The 27,968-nt window shown below is 39.8% G+C and overlaps 1 protein-coding gene across 2 annotated transcripts; it reads right to left on the reverse strand.

The window, feature by feature from the left end:
• Nucleotides 1-11,129: 11,129 nt before the first annotated feature.
• Nucleotides 11,130-22,455, reverse strand: LOC135427750 (uncharacterized). Of its 2 annotated transcripts, none has more exons than XM_064681349.1 (6): nucleotides 22,139-22,455; nucleotides 13,952-15,100; nucleotides 12,758-13,127; nucleotides 12,075-12,680; nucleotides 11,691-12,019; nucleotides 11,130-11,621 (listed from the first exon to the last, which is right to left on the reverse strand). In XM_064681349.1, exons 2-6 carry the CDS (start codon nucleotides 14,807-14,809, stop codon nucleotides 11,373-11,375), a joined length of 2,412 nt encoding a protein of 803 aa, XP_064537419.1. In that variant the 5' UTR covers nucleotides 14,810-15,100; nucleotides 22,139-22,455; the 3' UTR covers nucleotides 11,130-11,372. The 2 variants fall into 2 exon arrangements, with proteins under 2 accessions (XP_064537419.1, XP_064537418.1); XM_064681348.1 differs by having other exon boundaries at nucleotides 22,130-22,455.
• Between the last annotated feature and the right edge of the window lie 5,513 nt (nucleotides 22,456-27,968).

Genomic DNA, 27,968 nt, shown 5'->3' on the forward strand with positions numbered 1-27,968 from the left:
CCCGAATGAACTCTCGATTGGGGCAGGTCTGAAGATGAAGATTGCGCACAAAGCACATCAAATTTTGATTTGCATATGCGTGGGCTCTTCAGTTTTCGGTTTCATAACGTTTAGAATAACAAATGGAAAGTACGAAATGTTGTCATATGCTAATGGGATGTGAAGATAAATATGCAATTTCAGTTAGAGTTCGGCTAACTTGCTTTAAAAACTGTTTCCACTTCGCTGTCTGTTTTTCCTCTTCTCTCACATTTTTTTTCTTTACAAAATGCTCATCAGAATTGATATCATTCAGTTACTACGGAAATTTGTTAAATTGACGAATTATTAATTGCATAAATTTGATTTCGTGTTTGATTGCAGCAGTTTTTGTCGGTAAGTCAGCCCATTTCAATTCTAATAAATTATGATATGATTATGAAACCAATCTCTTAAATGTAAGCTAGAGATAATTTCCTTGGGGAAGTGTTTTTTATTATCATTTTTCGACTTTGCGTTTTTAATTTTGTCATATGTTAGTTCGCTTTAAAGTCTTTAATCTACTTTGGAAATCTACTAAATTTAAGTTTAAGTCAACTTTTCTTCAGATCAGCTATAAATTATCTTGTCATTACATTTATTATTTTCTGTAGCCTGCCCTTTCCAAATCCCTTTCATAGGATGATATCATACCTTATAAGAACTTAAGTCCTTAAGCTTAACTCGTGAAACGCTGCTTAGTTTAAGATGGAATGATTATAATTTATATACCATATATATATAATATATTTCTGCTGACATTGGCAATTACTTAGACCGACATCTCTTCTAGGCAATGATATCTTATGCCAAACTTAGGCAATACGGCAAACTTTTCACTTTTACTTTTATTTCTTGTGCTCATTGTCTGTAACGTTTGTTCTTTTCCCGCATAAAAGACTGTTTGTTCTAACTAACTAGTTTGTGACCAAGCTTAAACTTATACTGTACTGTACTGTACTTGATGTAAGAAGTTTTTGAACATTCCACCCGCAAATGTCGAAAATAGGTGGAAAACGGTTGCATTCAACTTTATTGGCTTCATCTGATTGGCTTCAAATTCCACTTCAAATATTTTTGTTAAAATTCATTTAAAATGTGTTTCTTACTTGGAAAATCATCCGCTCTGGGTGGCAAATCTGGTTTAAAGGTTTCATGGGCGACGTTTTCGGCTTAAACTCATTTCCAAGGAACTTTTTAATTTGAGACACTTTCTCGGAAAAAATACCCGTCCTGTGTGGAAAATGGTGGGTAATTGTTGTGAGTGGGTGGGGGATTAACCAATTATCGAACAAATTCACTTCGTTGAATGGGAATGGAGGATCAATTTAAAATAGCAAAATGGGTGGGAAAGTAATGTGTAAAAATAATGTAGTAACGAACAGAAAATAAACCTACTTTAAAACGAAATTTTATTAAATTTTAAGCTAACTGACATAAAGAACTGCATCGTATTTCTCTTACAGTTTCAGCTGTCATTAAAAGTAACTTCCCCCATCAACCACTTCTAAGAAGACGATGATGTTATATGCTTCTCTTTGAAACTACAGTCAACTACTTTAAGTTTGAGCCAATATATTGAGAGATATGCTTTTTATTTCTACAGCTGTCAATGTCTCTAACTTTGTTTGCAAAATGCAAATGCTAACTGAGTTCTTTGAATGTGGCTAAATACTGCATTATTCATATGCCAGGCACGTGTGCGAATGCAGCTATTCGCTTAGATATGCGATTCGTCCATTGGATTCTCATATGGCGGGTGGTTTCTAATTGAAAGTGTGTTGCCAGGGCAGGCAGAAGCGAAATAAATGAAGCATTCAGTTTAGCAGAGATTTGCGAGAGATAAGTAAAAAGCAACCGCAGAGATAATAGAGATGAGCGCTCCTTGATTGCAATCAGAGTGTGCTTATGTGTGCGTGGTTCTCTGTCCCTGATTAGGGCTTGTAGAGGGTTCGATACTGTGCCGCGGGGGGTTGCAAATTGCAATTTGGAATTTGCAATTGAGAGATAAATTTACGCACCACAGCGTCTGGGACTAGCTGACCCAATCAGCCAGAATGCCAACCGAGTGGCCATAAATAACCGCAGCTACAAGCTGTACCAAAAGCAATCGATATGCGAATCGATCAATTCACTCTGCAGACTACCCATTCTCGATATGCCTAAATTAGACTTAAAGGTGGGAGCTACAAGCGTTCGCCATATATCAATCGACATCTAAATCTGAATCTCGCTCAAAGCCACAACCCAAACCTCAATTCCAATAATCCAAAGCGTACATTTGTCGGCGAAACAACAAAAAACAAATGAAATAAATGAAAATGGTGCAATTTTGATTGATTTATAATTGAATGTGAATTGTTGATAAGATTATGATAAACGACATTCATATGCAGCCCCCAGCTCCAAGCCCCCAGTCGACAGGCGACAGTTGCCCGTTTTCCAGTTGCCAGTTTGCAGTTGACGTTGACGTTGATCGGCGTTGACTGGCCAGAAAACAGGTTAACGAACCATAATTATATGGCGGCCAGCAGCTGATCTCTATGTGCCAGAAGGAGGCTGGAGTAGGGGTAAGGGTAGGGGGAGAGGGAGAGGGCAGACGGCATGAATCTGTTTACCGCTCGCCTTTGGCGTCGGCGGCATTGCCAAAACGATGGCAGCCGAAAGTTAGCCAAAAACCAGATGGTAATCAGCTATAGTAATGCCGAATCCTAAATACCCTGCTGAGTAGCTGATAAAAGAAATATGGTATACCCTAAAAGAATAATGAAAGGCTGCTAAGTTGCAGCTAGGTAAGAAAGAGAGAGAGAGAGAAAAATAGAAAGGAGATATATATGGTGGAAAAGAGAGAGAATAAAATAATCGTTATTCTCTGTAGAATATATCAGATATGAGGACTAAGACCTATTTTTGTACAAAAAGTAGAATATTCGTATTCCGATATAATAATAAGTTAAAGATTCTAGGTCAACGACTTGTAACTACATATTAAAAGTGAGGGCGTGAGAGAGGCGAGGGAGAGAGAGAAAGAAAGAAAAATATAGTTAGATATAGAAAGCAATTTATACGACAACATAAAGACTTAGAAAAATTTCCAAATTTTCGCACTGCAATCGGGAAAAGTTCTGCCAAAAATAATCCAAAAAATATGGAAAACGTGATCACAGGAAGAAGGAAAAGTAAGAGCGACTTTGAAGGAGCAGACGAGAGAGAGAGGCAGAGTTAGAAAAGATGATGGTATTAATCAATACTTTTTTTTCTGTTCACTTAAGGAAAAAGGATTATATGGATATTTTGCAATAAACGTCTTGCTGCCTGCTTAACCATATGAATTCGTAGATAAATAAAAAAGGAATTGAGAAAAAAAGAATAATAGTAATGCTTATAAAAGGAGGAGCCGAAAGATGGGGTCATCAAATTTTTAAGGTCGTCGAAATTATATATCTGGGATGCTATAAAAAATCGCAATGGCTGAGATGTTAGATTTAGTTGTTGATATTATTGTTAATTGGAAACCTATTAAATTCTTACATGAAATAGTCTAGTCTATGATCTAGCGAAGTCCATTTCTTGTACTTCCATCTATGTATTTATTTTCGGCATATTCTCTTATGGCTATATTCCTGACCTCTGAGTGTGTAACCTTGCCGCCTACTTAGGCAAACGGCATGATATAGTTGGAATACTTCTCGGTCGGTTTTAAGTGTAGCTCGTAAAAACGTATCGGCAAATCGTCAAATTGGCATCAAATGCATAATTTTTTTCGATTTACATTTTTGTCGTTGGTTTTTGTGGCTAATAATAAAAATCAATAAACGCACACTGAAAATTCAATATTTGAAAATAGTTGGCTTGGAAGTCAAGAGTTTTTTGTATAATAGTTGGATAGATCGCCTGCTGTGGGCAGCGACCAGGTCGCCGGTTTTTGGCTTTTGCTTTTTGAAGGCGACATTTAATTGCCTGCCTTTGAGATTTTGTGCGTGGTTCGCAGTTGCCGCGGCGGTCTTGGGCCAGTCTTGAGATCTCTCTCTCTCTCTCTCTCTGTCTCCCTCTCTCTCGGCCGGGCTTGGAGCTGTAATTTTTTGTCACTAGGAAATGGTTTATGTGACTAGCCGATCAGCAGCGGCAGTTGCTGGTCTCTTGGCCGACTTTTAATTTAAACAGGAAATTATGAATGTTGACTGCAATTTGTTTATGCAGCTGCTGAGTCAGTCACATGCCCCTGCCTCAAGATTTGCCCCTCCCCTCGCACACCACACCACATCATGATATTGAAAGCGGGCGCAAAAATATGCTTCGATAAAAGTTAATTTACTTTGTAAGCGTGGTTGTTCTTGTTGCTGTTGTTGTTTTGTATCTTATGAGCATGTTTTGTATCTATTTTGATGGCAAATATTTCACGCTACCTGGCAACATATAAGTTGGCCCGAACCGCGTCAGTGTCTGTCAGGCATCATTAGCTCTGGCCAAAAGGAGCTCGGCGTCAGGTTCGGTCATGGTCTTGGTATTGTGGACAAGCTGCAATCCATAATTAGTCATGTGCAGCGACTGTCACAGGCCGAATGACTTGAATGAGTTGAATGACAGATGTCCTGTTCTTGTCCACGGTTCTCTCCTCTCTCTCGCTCCCTCTCTCTCTCGTTATCTGGCTGTAACAATAAGAAAATTGCATTGTTAGTCGAGGCCATGGTTGGATTATTAGTCATTGATATGCGAGGCTTTTGTAACTGCCGCGCCTTTGAGATTATGTACATGGGGCCATTCATTGGATGCAGGAGCAATGTATCTGTATCTGAAGCTATTGCTGTAGCTGTAGCATTGACAGTGCCCGCTGTCAAGTTGTCATCGTCAGAGGGCGAACAGCTGTTTAACGATTGTCTTCATTAGGTCTGTCCATATCTGGTATGGGAAATGGGTTAGTATCCTTTTAGGGCATTACAATAGTAGTTGATTTATATAAGCACTAGCTGCGGTTAGACGGCTTTGCTCGAACTAAATGTTTTTCAATAATTTTATCAGTGATAAAGCGAGCTCAGATGAGGTTTTATTTTACCCACATTTTCACTTATTATTTACTCATTTATTTAGCTTGTAAAAAACGTGTTTCAAATAATTTTAATCGGACAGTTTCTGTGTACATAAAACATGTCCAATGGGGTCAAGCAATTTTCCACGCTTATTCCATTCTAGGGCAACAATTTTGGACATTTACTTGTGTTTCTTATTGTTTTAGGCTGATCAGGTCAAATACTTCTCGACTATATACAATTTTTAAGTCATATTTTTTATTGGGCTTTCTCTGCAGCTTCGTGTTTTTGGCACTAACGAGCCGGCGGCTCATCTGCTCTGCCAAAGTGGCCGCTCATTAGGGCCAAAATCAGCATATGAGTGTCGGCATGACTATGAAAACATTCACTTGCTTCTTTTTCATCTTTCCAACTTACAACAACATTTTGTTTGGCTTTGGCAAGCCAAACCCAACCTTTTACCCCTTTTGCACAGTTACAGCTCCAGCTGGCCAATTAATTACCCCTCAAAGGGGCGCTACAAAATGTCTGTAAATCATTTTGAACTTGACATTCAGAGCGTCGGCAAATGGTATTTGCTGTTGTTGTAATCCGCTCCATGTGAGGCACAAAAACAACAACAACGACGACGACGACAATTAACGATGGGAGACTTTGAAATTTTTGGGTTTTGTTAAAAACTGGACATGAGCAACTTTTAAACATGGCAACAACTATTGGCCAGCGACATGATTTAATGGCCATTTATGCAAATCAGTTGACAAATGCATCCTGCATCCCGCTATCCTGCTATGCTGATATCCGGCTGCCCTTTTCCTTCCTCTGGTGTTGCCCGGCCAAAGCACTCGTAAATCATTCCACGTATGGTGTTTGCTTTTTTTCGACACATTTTGTTTGCATTCAGCCGCCGCGTGGTGGGGTGAGATTGCGGCACCCAGCACTTGGGTTGTGCGTGTGTGTGGGGGCAGCAGCCCTCTCAAATCAATGGGCAAACCTTGGGCAAGAGCCACACACAGATACATCCATCGCACACATCAGACACATCACGTGTGTTTTTGAGGCAGTCCAAACACTTTTGAGTTTCAATCAGGCGTAAAAAGATGCTGCCCAGAAGCAATTTTCACTTTGTATTGCCGCATTTTCCTACTGTTTATACCCTTGCAGAGGGTATAACATTTCTGTCATGAAGTGCGTAACGTATTGCTGAAGATATTTGCAATTTTACTATAATAAATAATATCAAGGCACGCAATTTAATATATCTGTCATATGGAAGAGTGAGGTATGCTTCTTATTTTGATCATTTGGTTCGCTTTCAATTTACCTAGATTATATACTCCCATCGCTTGATTAGAAAATTTGCAAGAGCATAAAATATTCGGCATATTGAAGGGTATACTTCTTGTGTAATTTTTTGCAGTAGCAATCGCTTGGCAATCGGCTAGGGATGGTTGGGATGGCATCATCGACAGGGCTCAGCTGAGGCGCAGGCATACGGAAATCTATTGCGCCTCATCAATTTTGCAACAATGCGACAGGAGACACGACAAACGCAGCAGCAGCCGCAGCAGCAGTAGCCGACTGCCTTTCCCTACGTGACAAGCTGGTCACAATGAAACAATTGCCTGGCCTGATGGGGTCCGGTCTGTTAGGGTCTGGAATGGAATATGCTAGTATGGCATTACATGGGTCCGGACTGTGCAATCTTTTCGCCTTGTTGCGAGTTTGCCTCGTGTTGCGGTTGCCTCTTCTCGGTTTTGTTTGTTGCCTTTTGCTGCTTATTGATTTTGGTCGAGAGTTGCTTTGTTTTCTTTCGATTTCGTTTTTGGTTTTTATTTTATTTTATTTTGTTTGATTTTTCTTGTGGTTAGCGCGTGAAATCAATTGGAAAATGCACCTAATGATTTTGCGAGATTCGCTCTGCTCGAATGACCCAACTGTACTTTGGGCTGAGTTTGAGTCGCTTTTTTGACAGCTATGCAAATCACAGTGGGGCGTGCCACGCCCATTTCCTTGGGCAACAGTAACAACTGTCGCAATGGAATGTTGCAGCACAAGAACCATCATTATTGGCACCCCAAGCCAGCAGGCCCAAAGAGTGTAGGGTGCAGGCTGCACTCTCGATAGGCCTAAGGGTTGTCCGTTGCCCGAGACAATGACTCCTTAGATCCTGCGCAAAGGGGGTAGCACAATCAACGATAAACGTCCTGATGGTGTCTTGCTGCTGGCATAATTATGTCAACTTCTTGAAGTGCCGACATTGCCATCGCCCATTAAATCCACATCGGGTCGGCTTCTGTTCCTGCTCTCCTTCTGCTCCTGGGCGGAAGTGCGCCGCTCGCAATTTAAAAACGATCAAGCGTAACTATGCGCACGATATGATGAGCTCGTAATTACGGGTGTGCATTTAGAGCACACGACGGGACATGCTAGTAGCTGTGTCAAGACTCGTTCAAGGGAGCTGTCGCCTTGAAGGATACGCAAAAGGTCAGTCAAGGGTTAAACTGAAATGTAAGGACGGGTTCTCTTCCTTACATTTAGTTGAAGAGTTTGGCACTTAAGGTTAAGAGTTCAGCTAGTCCGATGGGTCTCTAAAGTTACGACTGACAGGACTTGTCGGGACAGCTTAAGCCTAATGCTTAACGAGTTGATGTATGAAAGATGCTGCACTTTTTTACAGAAGGTTATCTGAATTCGGTTTGAAGTGGAAAGACGCAGTAAGGCCTTTCCCACCAAGTGAGGGTTAAGGGTGTCCTTACTCAAGATTATGAAGTTGAAATAGTTTTTAAGGTTTAATATTTTTAAATTTACCCAACTTAAGGTAACACATATATTTGCCAAGATGTGATCTATTGATAATATCTAGCAGCTTACTTATTTTATTAGTCTTTGAAGACTCAAGATAAGAGCTTAATTTTTTGATTCATTTGTAGGGTTTAGGTTAAATTTTCTAAAGTTTCAATAGACCTAGATGGGAAAGCCACGACATGTGAACAGAACTCGTCGGCCTTTTCTCAAGGTTGAGCAAGATTTAGTTAATGCTGGTATTTTATAAAAAATTCTATTATAATTTAAGAGTTTTATTAACGGACAACTGAATTTAATACCTGTCCGGCTGTGAGCCGAACTAATCCGATAGGTCTTTGGTTGTCTACTGATACGGCTTTAAGTGTTTCAATATAAATGAAGATTAACATGACATACCTGTTAGACTTGAAAGGTATTCTACTTAAAAGAGTTGGCCCCTGTCCCATAAGTTCTTGTGCTTTAATGCTTCTCAATGTGCAAAGAGTAAAAGCTTGTCTTAGTCTCTGGAGTGAACTCACTTAACTTGAACTTCAAATTTCAATTACTAATTTGTCGTTTGGGGCAAAGGTCAGTGGGTTAATGCTAGTTCAAGGCTCTATCTGGCAGCGCACTAGCCATTAATTTTATGGCCTGGCCAGGCAAAGATAACAACACATTCATATGCGCACATATGGCCATAGCCAAAAAGCCCCAAACCCAAATGGGCCATTACAATCGGGTCCATTAACAATATTGGCAAGGGTCGCCCAGCAGCCGACAGATAAAGGGTACACAAAAGGGGCACTAAATGAAAATTATGCGTGTGCCCAAACACTCAGACGAGAGGCCTAGGACAAGGCAAGTGAAATTGTGAAAAGCTTTTAATGCCCACAAAATGACTGCTGCTTTTCCTTTTAGCCGGCTCTCGGCTGTCGGCTGTCGGATTAAGGTCAACGCCCACCCGCTAAAATGTAGGCAGCCCTTTTTGAAGAGGGCGTTGAAAAATTGTTGTTGTTAGGGTTCAGATTTTATATTTATTTTTTTTTTTTTTTATATTTTGGCGAAACGATTAATATCACTTAATTAAGGTGAAAATGTAGACGAGCGACAGCTGTCAAAAATGGGCGACGAATCAGATGTATCAAATGCCCGACGATACCCAAAATTACAGAAGTAGAAAAAAAAAAACAAAAAGAAGGAAAGAAAGAGAAAAAAACGTTCGTTTTTTATCCCATTTTGCGTTGCAATTTAATCGGAAACTGGGGCTGAAACTGATGATGCAATTGCGCATGAAAGCTGTTTCGCAGGATTAGGGACTGCTGAAAACATATATTAATAGTTATTGTCATTGTGCAGGACACAACAACAGCAATCAAATCGCATTTGCCGTCATGCCAAAAGCGGATCTCTGATGGCAATCAATCAGAAGGCAGAAGGCAGCAAAAGCAAAATCAGCCCAACAAAAAAAGGTCGTTTCGTCTGATTTTTTCCCTATTCTTTTTTGTTTTTTGTCGGGGGGTGAAATCAAAATGCATTTAACTTCTGTGGTAGCATTCGGCATCGTGTTCGTCCTTAGGCTCGAGTTACCGATTTCGGAACAGCCCCTGTGCCCAAAGAGTGCTCTGCATTTGTGGCCACTGCAGAGCTGTCAACGTCCAGTCGGCTGTAAATGTGGACTTAAGACCAGGGCTTAGAGTTGGGCGCGTGTCAAATCTACACGAAAGCACGAATGTAGTCGTGATCTACATACGTAAGAAATAATTGAAAAGGTTACTACAAATCTTATTCTAGAGATGGGCGCGTGCTTGGCTTACTTTTCTTTTTTTGTTTTGAAGAAGATTCAGCACGAAAAATTTTACAGCTCCCTGACTATATACATATATACATATACATATCATGCCCTGACTCCCTCATATATATGTATATCAGTATATGGTCAAGAATGTCATATCCACTGGAAACTAAAACAAAAAACTATATATCATACCATTTTGCAGCTAGAGTTGCCCAATTTGTTAGTTATTGTTTTCTAAACAAAACCTATTTCTACGACACACTCAAAAAATTGTATTTTAATTTTAAATTTGATTAATAAATACCTTTCTGCTTACTAAAAACTAATATTTTTGGGATCATTTAAAAAAAATGATTAAATATTTACCAAGGAAATGTTCTGAAGTTTAAAATTTGTTAATTTGATTGATTTTCGGAAATTTAGAAAAACATGTTTCTTATTGCAACTATTTCGGCTGCAGCTAAATTAAGATAAATTTGTAGTTTTTCACAATTTCGGAGCTAGAGTTATTCAACCTGGCTGACTCGTCGATATGGAACCAATATATACTATGCTTGGAATATTTTTAACTTCAGTATTTAAGTTGGAATTACATAAGAAACATATCTAGAAGAGAATAAGTTACTTTTAGTAATCGTTATTTTATCTCAAAATATAATAAAAATTCAGAAAAATCAATATAAACATTGTCAAGGTAAAAAGTCGTTTGTTTTAAATGTATAATTCGTGTTTATATCGTGTTCTGCTTGAATTTGGCACGCGTTCATCTCTATATTGGCGGGACTTGAAACTTGTCACTTGGGCCTGAACTGCAATTTAATCTGCTTGGCATTTGTGGATTTGCCTGCTGCGCTCATTTGACAAGTGCTTTGGACCAAAAGTTGGATGTTGTCTGTTGTCTCTTGTCTCCCCGCTGTCACTTGTCTGCCCGCTGTGACTTGTCTCTCCGTTGCCTACGTGTTGTCTCCCCGTTGTCTTCCGTGTTGCAGTTGGTCGTGTGGTGCAGTCCGAGCGGCTATTATGTTACATTTCTAGTCGCTTTGTGTGTGGGTGAATGTCATGTGGTTGTGCCTCTAATGCACACTCGGAGCAGTCAGCCGTGCTCGTGTAGATAATGGGCTCTACCCGATGCCGATAATGGACAATGGGCCCGTTAATTGAATTGGGCAAAGGTTTTGAATGACTTTCGGTGCGTGGGTTGACGGCAACGCCTCGCCTTGAAGGTCGCCGTGAAATTGTAATATTGTCCAGGGCTTAATTGTTATTTCTTTTCATATTTTATTTCTATCGATTTCATTATGATATTTCAAAGGTATTGAACGGAATTTGAATTGAGGAGAGAGGTCTGCTGTCGATTGTTGTGGCGCTCTCTGGCTATTTACTGGAAAAGACAATGGAACATTTTTTATGCTCCTGCCAAGGTTGTCCAAAAGAGAATACAATAGACATCGGAGTGTTTCAGCTATTTAGAGCCTTTTCACTTACCCATATTTGCCCGTCGATTATCTATTATCTTAACTTTATTATTGCTAAGAGACACACACGTACCAAACACACGTCTGGCAGTTGGTACATAAAAATAGTCAAACAATCTACTAACAACTTACGATCTAGCCAATAATATATCATACATATAGCGAGCGCGCATTTCAAAGATACAATACAGAAAGATAAGAAAGTAATATATAAATATTAATATAAGTATAAGATTCCATATAATGTACATCAGCTAATATCCTAGCTGTCTAGGACTTGGGCTTTCGACTTCGATTGGGGCTGGTTCGCACCGAACGTCTCGTTGTGGTCATTGGCGGCGTTGTTGTGGCTGCTGTTGTTGTTGTTGTTGCTGCTGTTATTATTGCTGCTGCTGTTGTTGTTGTTAATATTGTTGTGGGCGTGGTCTTCATTGTTGTTGTAGTGGTAAGTCCGCGCACGCTGGGTCGTTCGCGATAGACGCACATGATCTCATCAGCCGCATCCGGACAGTCGATTTGCTGCGCTCAACGGAAAGAAGGGAAGGATGCTTTGAGAGTGAAGTTCCGGAATTCCCATGGATTGCCTACCTTATCGCACAGTTGATCAACGGTTATGCACTTGCCACTCACACAGCGCAACTCATGGGGCAGACAGCGTCCTGTCGCTCTGGTGGGTGGGGCCATGGTGCTCGACGTGGTGCTCGTGCTGCTGCTGCTCGAGCTGCTGATCGTGATGCGCTCCCGTTCGCGCTGCTGCGCCAGTGCCGCGGATGGGATCGCACTGGCGGTTCGGGTGGGCACGGTGGCTGTGGATATGCTGAATTTGCTGGTGGTGCGATTGGCACGTTGGGCGGAATACTTGAACTTGTTCTCCGAGTCGCTGGTCATCATGATCTCCTTGCTGTCCCGAAAGTTAACTAGAGCGCGTGCAGAGATGAGCCAAATGTGGAGTGAATCAAAGCCAAAGCTTACCAAAGCCCTTGGGCCCGCCGGCTGCTGCCGGCTCCTCGGAGCTGGCATTCCCTGCTGCTGGCGCAGGCGCTGCGACCTGATGCACCTGAAACTTGGTCTCAGTGCCGGCCTCCTCGTCCGTGGTGGCTGTGATGTAAGTGTATAGCTTTTCGTTCGTCTCGTTGGGCGACAGGAAACTGGCGTAGGAGAAAATGCGCGGAAATGCGTTCAGCTCGGCCTCGTCAAAGGGCGCCGCATCGCCGGAGCCGTACTCGTCGCAGTCCTCCTCATCACTGGCATCGAAGCAGTCGTAGTTGAGATCACAGCGCAGATTCTCCGGTATGCACTTCTCGTTGGAGCGGCAGCGAAACTCCTCGTGCTCGCACACCAGACACTGCTCATCCTCGTCCTCGCCGCCGGCACAGTCCTTGATGTTGTCGCATTGCCACTGCTGTGGAATGCAGCTTCCGTCGTGACACTGGAACTCATTGCCATAGCAAAAGTTACGCCTGCGTGTGGGATCCTCGCATTTGTGCGTCTCATGGGCATCCGGATATTGGCTGCAGTCGAACAGTTCGCTCAGCTGGTCCGAGTTCGCGATGACAATGGAACAGGCCTCCAGTATGGCTAAAGGAAACAGCGCAGCTGATTAATGAGCCACCACCACCTCATCCTCCCACCATCTCTCTCTGCTGCTGTGTTACCTTTGCAGATGCGCCTGCACGGCGGCAGCTGTCCAATGTGCAGGGGCCGGCACTCGGGCTCCAGGGCGGCGCAGACAAACTCTACGGCGCGTGCCGAGCAGTTGGCGCTGATGAGCTGCTCATATGCCTCCATTGAGGCGGCGTCCCGTGGCGCTCCATTCCCATTGTTGTAGGTCAGATCATAGTCCAGGACACCGCGACACATGGGCAACGCCGTTGAGATGCAGCCGCTGCCAATGCTGCTCGATGGCGTCGTGGTCATCGCCTCAGTCGGTCTGCCACTGACCCCCGAGGGCGGAGGCAGAGTCGGCGACACGCGGGTCAACAGATGCACATTGGCGGGGGGTGTGGACTGTGGTTTCGGCAGTAGCTGCGAATGGGAATGGGATGACGTAGAAGGTTTTTTTGACGAAAACCATAATTTCTTGTTAAATGTTTACTTCAAGATGTGAAACCATTAAAGAAGTTTAGGGGTTTTTCGTTAAATTAGAAACTCAAGAATCAGAACTAATTTAGTTCTTCAATTATTCATATGTAAAGATAACAATGGAACAAGCACAGTATATGAAATATATATATAGGATGTTGGATTTTGATTGCTTGAAATAATATAAAAGTTAAAGTTTGAAGTTTCTCGTGAAATTGGGAAACTCAAGTTCGAAAGGCGATGGGAGGAAGTAGAGGCTTTTTATAAGAAAAATAAAATTTGTTATTCAATGTTATCTTAAAGAAGTTTCTCGTGAAATAGGCACCTCAAGAATTCTGACAATTATAGTTCTTTCATTATTATTATGTTAAGATAACAACGGAACAGTATATAAAATATATATTTAGGATGTTATAGAGTTTTTGAAGGAAACACAAAATTTCACAAGCTTAGGTCTGAAATATATTCAATTTAACATTTTTTAAACAGAAAAAACAAAAAAATTTTTCTTCGTATTTTCTTATTAAAATATGAACACGTGGCATTAGAAGTATTCGACTTAGAGAGACAAAATGTCCCTTTTTTTGAGGAGGGAAAGGTGCGCTTAGTGAGAGGAATGTTTGAGTTAATTTTAGTAATCATTTTAAAAAGGGAAAACACAAAAATCTGTTTGTCATCCCCTATCAAAAATTCCGCTAACTTTATAAAATGTTGTTGGTTCATAAATGAAAAATAGCTAAGTACATATTCCCTAGCTAAATACTTACATCTTTGAGTAGCTGCAGCATTCGCTTATCCTGTTCGATGGGCACGCCGAAGCTGTTCTGGTGGCCGGAGGTGAAGCGAATACTGTCGGCAGGCAGCAGTACATCATCATAGTCATCGTCTCCCGTGGGCGTCTCCGCCTTCGTCACGGACATGGAAGTCGTGTGTTCCCTGCTTATTTCGATTGCTCTCAGTCGCGTAGACTCTTGCATAACATTGGAATTCGCTGTGGTAGTTGCCAGCGCCTCCGTTGTCTCCTCATCGAATAGGCCCTCCCACTCAGTGGTTGAGCTGGAGCTGGAGCTGGTCGCCTCGTAGCGCCGCTGCAGAAAACGCGCTCGGGCGACGCTGACGTCGTGCAGCCAGAGGCAGTAGGTGATCAGTCCGAAGAAGAGCAGCACGCTGGCCACAAAGATGATGGGCCAGCGCAGATACTTCCAGCGGCAGGCGCGCCTGGCATAGCCCAGCAGCATCAGGGGCGTGGGCTTCTCCTGCTGCTGCTGCTGGCCAGCGGAGGGAGCTGCTCGGTTCAGATAATAGTTGGCCGTCAGGGGATACTTATAGCGGCGCACCTGGAGCTCAGCCAGCGTCTCGGGACTGCCCAGCATGCCGATGCGATACTTCTGGGTGTCGGTCCAGCAGGACTCGGCATCGCTGCCGCTGCTGCTGCTCCTTAATGTGGAGGCGCGGGAGTAATCATCAGCCTTGGCATCATCGATGGTCTGCACAGTTATGTTGAGGCCGTGCGGATATTTGGTCGGCTGACGGCGCAGACCCGTCCCGTTGACGCTGCCTGCTGTTGACGATGCCTCATTATTAGCCAAGCCAGCGGCATCTTCAAGCGGCCTGTGTCCGTCCATGATCAGCAGCTAGCGAGGTTCACCTTTTTCTTTTCGTCTTAGCTCCAAATGTCAATTGCTGTCTGAGTGGCTGGCTGCTGGCAAAGATTACATAAGCAATCGCTGCGCGTCTGTAGCGTCTGAGTGTAATTGCTATTGTCTCTCAAAGCAGACGTCGCGTCGACTCTTTTGCCGCATTTGCTAATGTCAGAGCGATCACAAGGAATCAGCGGTAGATCCAAATCCAATTTCGGGAGGGCTAAAGTCAAAGTTGTTTGGTTTTTGGCTTCGGATGATTTTCGGTCGCGTCTCCTGTAAAATGTATTGGGAAAGGAAATCGAATTGCAAATGTGCCACAAAATGAAAGTGCTGCAAATAATTCATTTCCATTTGAAAGTTGTCACTCGACTTGGGTCGACTTAGCCGCAGTCGATGCCAGTTCACGGCTGCTTCTTCAATTACGCGCATTTTTCCCCTGCCTAATTTCCCACTCTATTAAATACAACAAAGCCCCTTCCAACAACAACAACAACAACAACAAAAGCAGCAGCCACAATTAATGACCACAAAACCACGTTTATCTTCTTCAAATTGCCGCTATTTTTGATTTCGGTTTCCCATCCGCAACAAACTGCAACTGCAGTAGATAATCGCATATTGGCCTGGCCCCCAGATGCCCCAAAAGTATTGCCCAATAGTTTAGAAAGATTAAAATGCGAATGGCTTTACCAAGTACTCGCACATTGGGCAACCCAACGAGTCAGGTTGAGCCCGAGCCGTGCCGGCAACTGGCAACTGGCAACTGGCTGCAAATGTTGCGCCTCTGGGCCAAGACAAGCGCATGCGCAACTTGTTAGCAGGAAAACGGCCAATAGAAACGGGCAATAACGGGCTAAAAACAAAAGATTTTAAGGCCCATTAAAATCTATAAATACACTACAAATTTAGCTTATGCAGAAAAATTTAAAATAATTGTTTAGAGCAGAGGAGAAAAGCTTATATTATATTAATATTATTGAGCAGTGTTTAAGAACTAACATAAAAATTGATCTAAAGAAAATTTACCTATCGAAAAACATTTTTTTTAATATTTTACCTTATAAGTATAAAAATTATTTTGTTTAACTTTATACTAAATTTGTTCTAATAAAAAATAAAATCTAAAGGAACATCATACTTAAAGGGGGAACATTTTTTTCGGGAGAGTTGTAGATAAACTTTTATAATCCGTGAACTCTTTACTAATCAATTTTATGCTAATCTAATACTGGATAAGTAAAAGGATAAAGATTATAAAAAAGCTGAGTCATCTACGGCTTAGAGCTTGAACATTTGAAAGGCATAAGTTTATTGCTAATACTTCTCAAAAAAGGCGAGACTTATAACAACAGTCAAACAAAGACTTAATTTATTGTATCAAAATAGACAGCTGAGTTATTAGATCATTTGAAATAACTTTAAAGTAACTTCTCCTTAGAGCACGAAATATGCTTTCTTTGAATTGTTGCTAAATTCAATTTAATAGTTAAACCTTGAGTTAGCGGCAGTAAAAATTGGATAAACAGGTGCCGATCTCTATTTAAAGATCCTCCTTTTAGATATCAAAGGGGTTATTAAAGCGAAAACTTTTATATATAAAAGTAGAACTATTTAATATTGTTCAATATCAAGTTTTAAGCTAGTTGTGATACTTCTTACTAGTAAGAGTATATCTGGCAAATCGCTTGAGCTTAGCGCGCTACACTTGGCTGAGTGTCGGAGCTTCATCTTCATCTAGCTCCGCATCTGCGTCTTTGTCTGCGTCAGCCATTTCTTGAGTTTCGACTCCCTGCCTGGGTGCTGACCTTTTCACTTTTGTTTTCATTTAGAGCCGCGTCTTGGCTGGTTGCCTGTCTGCCCTGGCGTTGCAAAGTGCGGCTCAAGTGCCCCCATGTAGCTGCAACTTGGGCAGAGACTATGGCAAAGAGACGAACAACGAACATTGAACAACAAACATCAACAGCTGTTGCCCGTTCGTTGGTCGCTTAATGAGCTGCAGCACAGCTCTCGAATCTCGGCTCGGTTCCACTCTGGCACTTTGCCAGTCTTTGGGCCGCGGTTCCCTCTCTCTCTCTCTCTCTCTCAATGCACTGTGCAAAATTCGCTGGGCAGTTATTAATAGCTTCGCTTGCAGCTTTATAATTTTGGCTCGAAGATTTGCTAAGGTCAGTTGTGTGGCGGGAAAACAGCCAAATACAAAAGGTCATAGCAGCAATTGACGGCCGGCTAAGCGGGCTCTAAAGAACCTTGCTTTAGGGTCGCCTTGAGGCAGACATGGGTGTAACTCATTGCCCACAGCATAAACAGTGCAATTACGTGTGCTTCACTTAACTCGTTGCTGATTCGAACTATAAAGCTGCTAATGGTCGGGCGAATGTGTTCCGCAGTTGCCTCATAAGACAACTCTTAACTAATGCGAGATGCGCGTGATCAGAGAAAAACTTTATGGCCAGGCGGTTAAGTCATCTGGGAAATGTGCCGTGATGTACAAAATTACAAAGCTAAATTATGTTTAAGTGGTCCCTGCAATGGATATTTTATTTCATACATTTTCTCAATTGCTCAATTCTTTAGTTAATAAAATGTTCAAGGAAAATTTTAGTTAATTTCATCACAGAATTTTGTCTAAAAGAGAACGAAAAGGTTTCAAACATAAAAACAGAAAGGATTGGAGAATAATACAATAAATAGCTTGGAAAAATTAGAATGTTCATATTTTTTCAATTTTTTTCAATATGTAGAATTCTTAGCCAATATTTTCACACTTGGCCCAATCTGAAATAGACAGTTGCAGTAACTTAATATACATATATGTAAAAACGAAAGTTTAACTGAAATTTAACTAGTTTATCAAAGGAGTAGAAAAGAAAAATTCCTAAGAAATTAGCAATATGTAATAGCAAGAAATTGGCAATATATTCATAAGTTTTTAACCTTCTTAGACATTGGCAATATACATATTAATTTGTTTTCTTAAGTTTGTTTGAAAAACTTAATAAAAAAGTTCAGCAGACTTTGGGATTAAACGAATACAAATATTTCAGGGGTTTTGAGAATTTAAATTTAAAAATAAAAAAAAACAAAATTCGTTTATTTTAAAAATATACTGAAACAATGTTTAGAAAAAAAACCTTCGAAATTGATGTCTTTAATATAAAATCTGTTAGGATTGACATCAATCAGTAGAACAAGTCAAGACCGTGCTCAAATTCATGCTGGTAGTATTTAACTTTATGAAAAGCTTCAAATATCCAAATGTTGGATTATTCAATATCGAATGGAAACAAAAGGTTTGTATTTGTTCAAATAGATGATGGATGTGCTTTAAAACTAGTCAAGAAGATTAAGGAACTGGAAATGCTGTAAAAACCAATATACTTTGATAATCTGAAGCAATGTTTTGTTTTTGCGGCTCATAGAATCTATTCGTATAACACCCCAAACGAGTTTCTGTAAGGTTTTGTCGGTTCGTCGGCGAATTCTTGGCAATTGGCAATCGTAACTTGTTTTGCGCCTCTCACCTCTAGTTAGTAACTGTAGCTGCGTTTAATAGCAGGTACTATCTACTTTGTAATATCAAACAGGTGAAGTATTAGTGCTACCATGTAGACATGTTGTACACAATGGCCCATCGGGGGCTCATTTGGGCAACCATTAGAACACCTTTGAGCAATGAATTTACGCCTGAATGCACCATAAAGTGGGCACCGCGAATATACGTGGTTAGTGCAATCTTCAATCTATGCTCGATCTATTGCACAACTCTCTATATTCTGGCGGTCTGTTCACACGTCAGACTCGGACTCGGACTCGAGACAGAGGCAGAGACTTGGAATTAGACTCGGACGAGACGTGTTTCGCATTGTGGCTAACTGGCAGTCGACCTATGCACCACATTCCTGACATGGCTAGCGACTAAATTGCATTGATTACACGAACTTGTTGCGGCATCAGCATCAGCAGCAACAACAACAACAACAGCAACAACAGCAGCAACTGCAACAACAGCCATTGCAAATGCCAGGCAGGCATTGAGTTGCTTATAAGTTAAGTCATTTTGTGGCTTTAATCTGCGCCAGAAGCAAAGCTGCAGCCAAAACAGATGCTGTAGCCGATGTGTGCAACTGCAGTTCAAAGTTATTTTTTATTTTTGTAAAATAAATTGTTTATGCTTTTTGATTTTATTTGCCTGTACAGTACTAGCCAGCACGTAAGCATTTAAGTATCTATCCAAGTGCCGGCCAAGATGTGCGAGGTGAACCAGCGAGCCAGCCATAGTTCGCCACAGTTGGCCAACAGCTACGAGCCATCAACGGGGGGGGGAGGAGTAACTGATTAACTGAGTAACCAGCTGCTCCGGCAGCGGGTGGATGTGTTTTCTGTGTGTTTGCCGATTGCTCTGTGGATGTGGATTATGGCAGCCAAACGACTATATGCTCATATTTGTGCATGTTACAATTTTGTAAAGTAATTTGCTAGTTGTCTGTTTCTCTTCTCAATGAGTCTGTCTCTGTGTGAGTGCATTTGCGATGCGTCATGGCAGTGAATAATCGATAATTGATAGAGTATGCCAAGGATGTTGCACTTGGGGGTGAGAAAAGCGACCTACATACTCGTACTTTATCATAGGAGAGCTAAACTGAGCTTAGTGAAGTGAAGTGTGATCGATCATTGTCGTGAACTGCGAAAAGTGACTGACGACGAGGTGAACTGCATTGGGAGTTATCAAATGTGCATTAACTATTCAATAATCAAATCAAAAGTATTTAAAAAGAGGCAGAAAATGACAGTCATAAGGTATTCAAATTCCATTTGAAACAACCAATGTTTAGGAATTCTATTTAAAATAGTAAAAAAAACTGAAGGAAATGAAAATGTTGATACTTAACAAATAATCGTCTAATAATTTAGAAAAATATATAAACTCTATTAGTTCATTCAGAATAGAAGTCATGTAATTCAAATAAATAAAAAGCCAATTATAATAAATAAATAATAAGTGTACTAAATAAATATTATACTTTGAATTTATTTATTACAAGTAGTTTAAAGTACGCTATAAAATAATAATTAGAAAACTTGTCTATTAATGTGATGGACAGTTGCAAACTTAATTGAGACTGCTGCAATCAAATCAATAATTTTAATAGCAACTCATTTGAATATTCATATAATTAAAAAAAACATATTTATGGTACAACTTTACAAAAAATCAATAAGTAAAACGACAAAAACACACGGGTCTCATAAAAGATAATAGTTTTCAAGAATTTAAATAAATCGATGCGCTAAGTTCTCCAAAGATCAAAGATCAAGATTTTTGAATGGGTCATAAATTAATTTCCATATAAGAGATATGCATATTATCTCACATATTCAATTATATAAAACATCTGAATGAACTAATGTCAAAGCTACAAACATAAATTCCAAAAAATAACTATAAGAAATTTCAAGAAAGATCTGAGTAGTCGTTAATAACATTCAAAATAAAGTAGTTTAGGCTTCTTTGAGATAAATATTTTAAGAAGTTTGCGTAGTTTGAAAATAGAAAACATTTTCAAATTTGTATTAATTCACAAAAATAAAATGCAAGGAACTTTATAACCCCTCGTCTAACTCAAAACGCATTAAGATTCACTAACTCACTGACTTAAATATTTTTTTAAGATTCAATTCAACATTCTTTTAAAATTGTATCTTTTATTCAAAATAATCCTCATCATATGATTGTATCACGATATTCATCTATAAGATTAAACATTAATAAAACTTAGCTCATAAATATGAGTCTGAATTTTTTTAAATGAATTTTTCGCGTTTTTTCTCATCTTGATGAACAACTGTTTGAAAGCGGAACAGGGATTTTTTATAATATTTTGTAGTGAGAAATTTATTCTCAAAATTTTTGCATATTCACATACAAATTCAAATTTCGTTTTATTTTTATTGTTTAAGAGCAAATAATTGTATGAGCATGTGTTTCTTATCTGGTACTAATATTATTCACCTTTTTTTTAAACAGCAGCTGGAGCTGATCAAAAGTGTTAAATATTGTTTATTTATATGAAATCATTAAAGAATTCTTAGCAAACAGTCTACAGAAACCATCCATAAGCAATCTAGGCAAAATAACACTTGAACTCAAGTTCATCTTGATATAAAAAATTAATTATTATATATTTTGCTTTTATATTAATAAATTATTATTATTATTTTTATAAATTCCTTCGCAACTTCGCAAGAGTTTTTATTCAAAGCCACTTTTTCATTAGACTTCAACTCGCGTCAAGTCTTTAACTTCGCAACGTAATCAACATGTCCAAGTTTTTTACTGAGCTGCAGATTCTTAGGAATTGCACCTCATTATCATTTAAAGATAAATCCGTTGGCAACAGATGATTGCGACAGCACTTAAAATGATCATCTTTGGCACTTGGCTCGTAACTTGCGGCTCGTTGCAGCTCACCTGCGGCGCGACGGGCTGTCAGACTCATTTAAATAGATTTGTAATTAATGCAGCTACCAGATTTGCAGACCTGTTCGCAGACTAACATATAGAGTGCCTGCTCATAAGCTCATAAGCAATAATGATCGCAGATCACACGAGAACCTCACACTTGACGCTTTTCCACGGTTTTGGTATACATTTTGGTCTTGGATCTTCTGCGGTTAGCTCGGTCGGCCGAGTTTTTGAGTACTCACTAGTTATTGCAGTTGTTGTTGTTGTTGTTGTTGCAATTGTTGTTGGTTTTGGCCATGTTTGTTGCCATGTTATATGTTAATCAAATTTGATTGCAATTTTTCATTTAATTAAAAGCGCAAACTTCAAATATTTACAAGTCGTTATTATTTTTAATTTATTTTTTCTGTCGATTGCCGATTGCATATGGCAGCCGCAATTTGTTGTTGTTAGTTGTAGTGCGATAATTACAAAAGTCATAATTTACATAAAATAAAAAACAAACAAAAAACAACAACAACGTTGAGTTTGGCAAGTGTTTGCCGTGCATTTGAACCTTGCACGCTAACCAGATACAGCTTACGAGATACACATGCAGCGCACTTGCAGATACATTTGTATCTATAGCCAAATAGTTGTGTGTACTTTTATGATTCGCACTTTCTGCTGCTGAGCTCTTTTTGAAGTACTTTTGCATTAGCCTCAACAATATTTATGCACTTGCGGCTCATAGAAACAAAACAAAACTGTAGCATTTTTATGGCAGATTTTCGGATTGATTTTTGTTTTTTATCAAATATTTAAAATTAATTTAAATATTCTTTTCAGCTTTAACTCACACTACGCACTTGTTGTAATTAGACTCGTTGTTGTTGTTGTGGTTCGTTGCGGCACGCGCGTCTCTTGGCCAAAAGCTCCGCACGTTCGGCTGCCAAAATTACGACTGAAACCTTTGCCAGTTGGGCGATTTGCTTGAAGACGCCAAAAATGAGCATGCGCAGCCGACGCAGACAGCGACTGCGACTGCGGCAGCGACAACGGCAGCGACTGCAGCTGTGATATCTCTTTGATATTTGCTACGCGTTCTTCTTCGCGAAGAGACTGACAGAAGTGGCGCCGCTTTGGGGCCTCGGCCTGGGAGGGAGCTCAGCGCCGATTGACTTTCGGTTTCAGTTTGATTTCGTTTTCGCTCAGCTCGGGCTTAGTGTGTCGGAATCTGGTATCGCCAGTGGCTGACTCTCAGCAATTGGCTTTGTGTCTCTTCGACCTGACTCTTAACTGGTTCGCAGTTGGACACTCTCTTAAGGCGTCGTTCGATGTGCTTCTATTGAGTTGGCATCGTTTTGCGGTGCAGTCAGTGGTGCACTGTGTTAGCCGCCTGGCTTACCCACGTTTACCTGCACCGCCTGCACCTTGGCGACGAGTGCAGTTTGGGCCACTTGAAGCCGCTTTTGGGCATTGTTGCCAATGTTTTAATGGTGACGTTTATGCTTAAGTTATGATGCCATCTTTCTATCACACGAGCTGGTTGTTGTTGTTGTTGTGTGGTTGCCTGCCTGCCTGCTGAGTGGGTCATTACGGCATTGTTTGTGCCTGCTCTACGATGTTCGAAGCGTGCTGCCAAAGAACGTTTTACGTTTCGTTTTTGCAACTCGAAAATATTTTGTTGCGAAAAATGTTGTTAGCCGGGTGTGTGGGGGGACACATTGCAAAAATATTTAGTTTCAAAGTGTTGAAATACCTGTGAGGATGTTTAACAACTTATTAGGAAGTCGTTTGATAGATATCTTCCAGTTCTTTGCTCGTTAAATTTAATATTACTTAAATGTCATCGTGGGAGTGTAAAAGTCGTGAATGAAGCAAATACAATCGTGAGAATGCCTATAGGAACTGTTTATCTGAATAACTTAGCTATATATCTATATCTATATCTATATCTATATCTATATCTATCTATATCTATATCTATATCTATATCTATATCTATATCTATATCTATATCTATATCTATATCTATATCTATATCTATATCTATATCTATATCTATATCTATATCTATATCTATATCTATATCTATATCTATATCTATATCTATATCTATATCTATATCTATATCTATATCTATATCTATATCTATATCTATATCTATATCTATATCTATATCTATATCTATATCTATATCTATATCTATATCTATATCTATATCTATATCTATATCTATATCTATATCTATATCTATATCTATATCTATATCTATATCTATATCTATATCTATATCTATATCTATATCTATATCTATATCTATATCTATATCTATATCTATATCTATATCTATATCTATATCTATATCTATATCTATATCTATATCTATATCTATATCTATATCTATATCTATATCTATATCTATATCTATATCTATATCTATATCTATATCTATATCTATCAGACTTATATCCATTTTATGGAAACAGGCTACAAATAGATTGAAATACAATAATTTCTAGCTTAGTTCTAAGATTGAAGAAATATTTCCTTTCAATTGCACTTTGATGTAAGATTTATTCATCCTGACGATTAACTTATTGATCTACGTCGCATGACTCCACATGGCTGTTGATACAACAAACCGTGTCTGTCCCCATCTCTCCCCTTGGCCAACAAGTGGAGCCTCCCACCCAGCTACAGTTTCATTTTGCGGTCGTGGTCGGCATCTTGGCCCACTCCATGGGCAAGTGGCAAGTGCACTGTAATTGGCCCGGGCCAGTGCACGACTCTGGCTTGAATCAGGCTCAAAAGCACGACCAACCACCACCAACCAAAGACGTCAAAAACGACGGAATCGATACGCAATTTTTTATGGTCGGGGCCACAAGGTTAGTGGATTTGTAGATTTGTGTGCACTTTCTGGTGTCCGGTGCGTTCGGCTGTTGATTTTCATAGCTTTTTATGGCAGAGATTTGCAATTATGAATGGTTCAGTTCAGCTCAGTTCAGTTCAGTGTGAGCTGCATTCTAAATGTCAATGTTATTGCACAGCTACAGAGCCAATTGCCCGTATCTGTGAGATACTTTCGGTGTATTTGTATCTGTAACTCGCAACTGGCAACTGGCAACTGGCTGCATTTGTTGCTGTTGCTGCGACTGCGACAGGCGGTTGTCTTTTTGGTGTGTGCTCATGTGGAATTTCCGCTATTCAAAACACGAATGCGACGCACCTTAAAAGCCACCGACTCCCAACGACTCCAACGACTCCACACAGAGTCTGTGCAAAGATATTGAAAAATACTTGAGTTGTATTTAAAAATAAACTAAAATAATAATAAAAATTTCATGCACTTGGAGCTCATTGAGCGCCATAAATAATGTGTTTGCCATTGTGCGTTGGCTGTTTAATTGTTGTTGTTGTTGTTGTTGTTTCTGTTTGCTGGGTTGTTGCTTCGTTGCGCGTTTCTTGACTCTGGGGCTCAACTGAGAAATCAAATCAATCATTTTGCACGGAACGCCACTAAAAAATGCAATTGTTTATGCTATGTGGGTGTGTGTGTGTGTGAGTGTGTGTGAGTGTGTACTGTTATGACAGCGTCAACAAAGCGCAGCGATATTAAAGCGTTTAATTAACACAAAAGAGTTCAACAACAAGCAGAGACAAGTAAAAATCGCTCATACGCTCCGTTGAACTTCAAGCGAGCAGCGAAAAACACGCACAAGGAAAATCCAAAAGTGAATTTCCAGGCATATGTGTGCATATGTGTGTGTGTGTGTGCCAAGGTGTACCAAGCGCATGATTAATTGTGCAATTGAAATTGAATTAAAAGCGTGTAAATAACACGAGTTCCCCCAAAAACGGGGCAGATGCAAAGAAATCAAGAAAATGTTTGAGCCATAAAAAAAAGTCACACAGTTGCTAAAGAGCTGCAAAAGTGCTGTAAAAGTGCTGTTAAAGTGTTGTAAAATAGGTGCAGAGCCATGCTAGCTGGAAGTAAAAAAGAAATAAATAAAAAGACGGCAACGGGGCACTTTAATTGAATTTATGGTAAATGCAAATGAGTGGGAAACTGAAATAAAAATCAACTGCGAATTGATTGAGGCGGGAGAAATATGCAAAAAGGCAGCAGCAACAGCAACAACAACAACATATTGTGAGCAACAGCAACAACAACAACAACAACGTTGTTCATATTGTGCGAGCTGCTGTGGCTGTGGCGCGATTACGATTAAACACGCTTGTAAATACTGGATCATAAAAATCGAGACAAAAACAAAAAATAAATAAAAAAACAAAAAAAATTAAAAATCAACTGAAATTGAAACAGAAACTGCAACCGTAACTTAAACTGAAAAGTGTGCGACGTTGTGTGCAGCACGAGCTACAACCCGAGATTATATCCGAAAAGTTCAGAGTGAAGGCGACCCAGGAAAGACGCTGCACCGACTGGAGGTATCAATGCATTTTGCAGCTATGATCATAAAATGAAAGAGATTTGTGAGGCGGCAGGTAAATCATTATTTAGAGGAAACAGGAAGGATGCAAAGATAATTGTTTCAAAAAGTGAGATACCAAAAGAGGGGAGCGTAAATAGCCAAAAAAAATTGATTGGGGTGAACATGAGACACATGATTGGCGAAAATACATAAAGGAAATATATTGCATGTATTTATTTAATAATATTTAAAATTTAATTAGTAAATTTTAAGGGTACAAATAAAAAGGAGCATTCGAAAGATATATGAAGAATTAGTATTTTTTTGCTAGCACTTCGACAATTTAATTTAAAGGAAAACTATAAGAAACTTATGAAAATGAGAATCGAACTTTCAAAATAATAAGAAAATAATTAAAAACAATCTAACTACTTTCCACAAAGTATAGATATATTTTAAAAAGGTCTAGTTAAAAAATGAATTATATAAAAATGACATACAATAACCTAAATATTATATTTGTATATTTTTATAGTATCATATTTATATACTATTATGTATTTCTACTACTAACTCTTCGTACTACGTACCCTAAAATTCAACTTTTCATAGAATTATTCTTGGTGTAAAATTTAATCAGAAATTTGTTTTTAATGCTATAAAAATGTTCGATTGTATGAATCACGTCGGGTCCTTTGTGATAATTAAAATAAGCATTACTCAGTATTGTTTTCGGAGTTTTCTCTTGCGCTTATTTAAGTTTCTATTCTTAGCTGTTAAGCAACTTGATATATGTATATAATATCGTTTTAATTGTGTACTTCGGTACTTTGGAATTGCCTAAACAAGAAGAAACCCTTTTACTTCTATTGTATGGATCTCAAAGTAATGTATCATAAGTAATGTATAATATACAACCTACTTCTAGCTAATCTATACTACATGTAAATGCTTCTTTACTAACTGCTTTAAACTACACAATTTTTGATTGTTCTACACTCTATATAATTGCTTTTAAGGAACCCTTATTATAAATTTGTTTGAAAGCAATATGCCTAATGGAGTGTAGCGCACTTGGTGCGATAAAAAAGACTTTGTACGCTCGCTTTTTGCGTTCCTTTGAATTGGCACGCTGCTCAGCTGAATGAGTAATGTCCACAATGACGAGGAGTGGGAGCAGTAGGTGGCAGGAGGTAGAAGGTGGTGTCAGTGTCACAGCGACAATTACATTAACTGTATGTCCGGAGTCTATAGCATGGCCAAAGCCAATGCTAAAGCCAGAAACAGAGCCCAAGTCGGAGCCAGATACATTTACAGAGCCAATCATCCAATAAGCGAGCACACATGGAGACAGACTCAAATGGACACACTTCACACCACACTCCACAATTCACGAAGGCTGTTGAGTGCCTTCGCTTACGTATCCCACTTCTCCAAGCGAATCTGAATCCATGGCTTACATTTTGCTGGCGTGCAATTCGCATTGCACGTTTTTTACATACCAATCTGTAATTTAAGTATAAATAGTGGAGTATGTGGTTGTTGTCGTTTGTGTGTTTTGTGGTCAAACGAGTTTAAGTTTATTTATGATTGCTTTGATTTCATTTAATAAAAATAAAAGCGAGCACCACACAATGCCAGCGGGTGGTGCGCGTAATTGCACGACGCCCGCAACTGGTGCTTGTTGGCGGTTACAGCGGGGGGGCAACACATCTGGGCCCAATTGACCCACCTCGCACTGCCTAATACAGTTGTAAAACAAAGATACAATTTACCCAGCAACTTCCGCATTTGGCCAACACACACGATCGACATTCGCATCCACACGAATCGAACACCGACATCAGCCTCAAGGGGCCCGCCAGCTGAGCTATATTTTTTGTGGAGATTTCTTTGAGCCATCAACGTGGTTTTTGGCCTAATCACATGGCTCTTAGGTTTGCTCAGTGCTCCAGCAAGTTATCGCATGGCATTTTTGCTCTTTTTCTTTTCGTAATGCTCGGCGACGCGACTTTGTAATTGCCCTCCGATGACTGCGTCGGAGGTGGAATTGTAAACTGGAGCCGGGCACGTCTTGTCTTGGTCTAAATTAGAGATGGGCGTGCCGTGTTTGAATATCTACCCGAATATAGAGAAATTAATATGTTTTGTCACTAGTGTGAACTAACTTTTGATAGTCCCTCTTTAAATCTTAACCTCAGTCTCACTTTGGAGTATGCCAGCTTCATATTCAAGCTACTTTTTGGAACTGTCTCAG

This window comes from Drosophila montana, unplaced genomic scaffold (genome assembly GCF_035044405.1).
Source record: "Drosophila montana isolate Dmon_TW-CO22-7 unplaced genomic scaffold, ASM3504440v1 contig_2256_1, whole genome shotgun sequence".
Lineage (NCBI taxonomy): Eukaryota > Metazoa > Arthropoda > Insecta > Diptera > Drosophilidae > Drosophila > Drosophila montana.

Excerpts from the sequence above, each read along its gene's own strand:
- LOC135427750 (XM_064681349.1), bottom strand. The coding sequence starts at position 14,809 with ATGGACGGACACAGGCCGCTTGAAGATGCCGCTGGCTTGGCTAATAAT. Across the intron at positions 12,681-12,757 it reads GTGCAGGCGCATCTGCAAAG|CCATACTGGAGGCCTGTTCC; the intron begins GTAACACAGCAG and ends TGTTTCCTTTAG. Across the intron at positions 11,622-11,690 it reads TTGATCAACTGTGCGATAAG|CAAATCGACTGTCCGGATGC; the intron begins GTAGGCAATCCA and ends CGTTGAGCGCAG.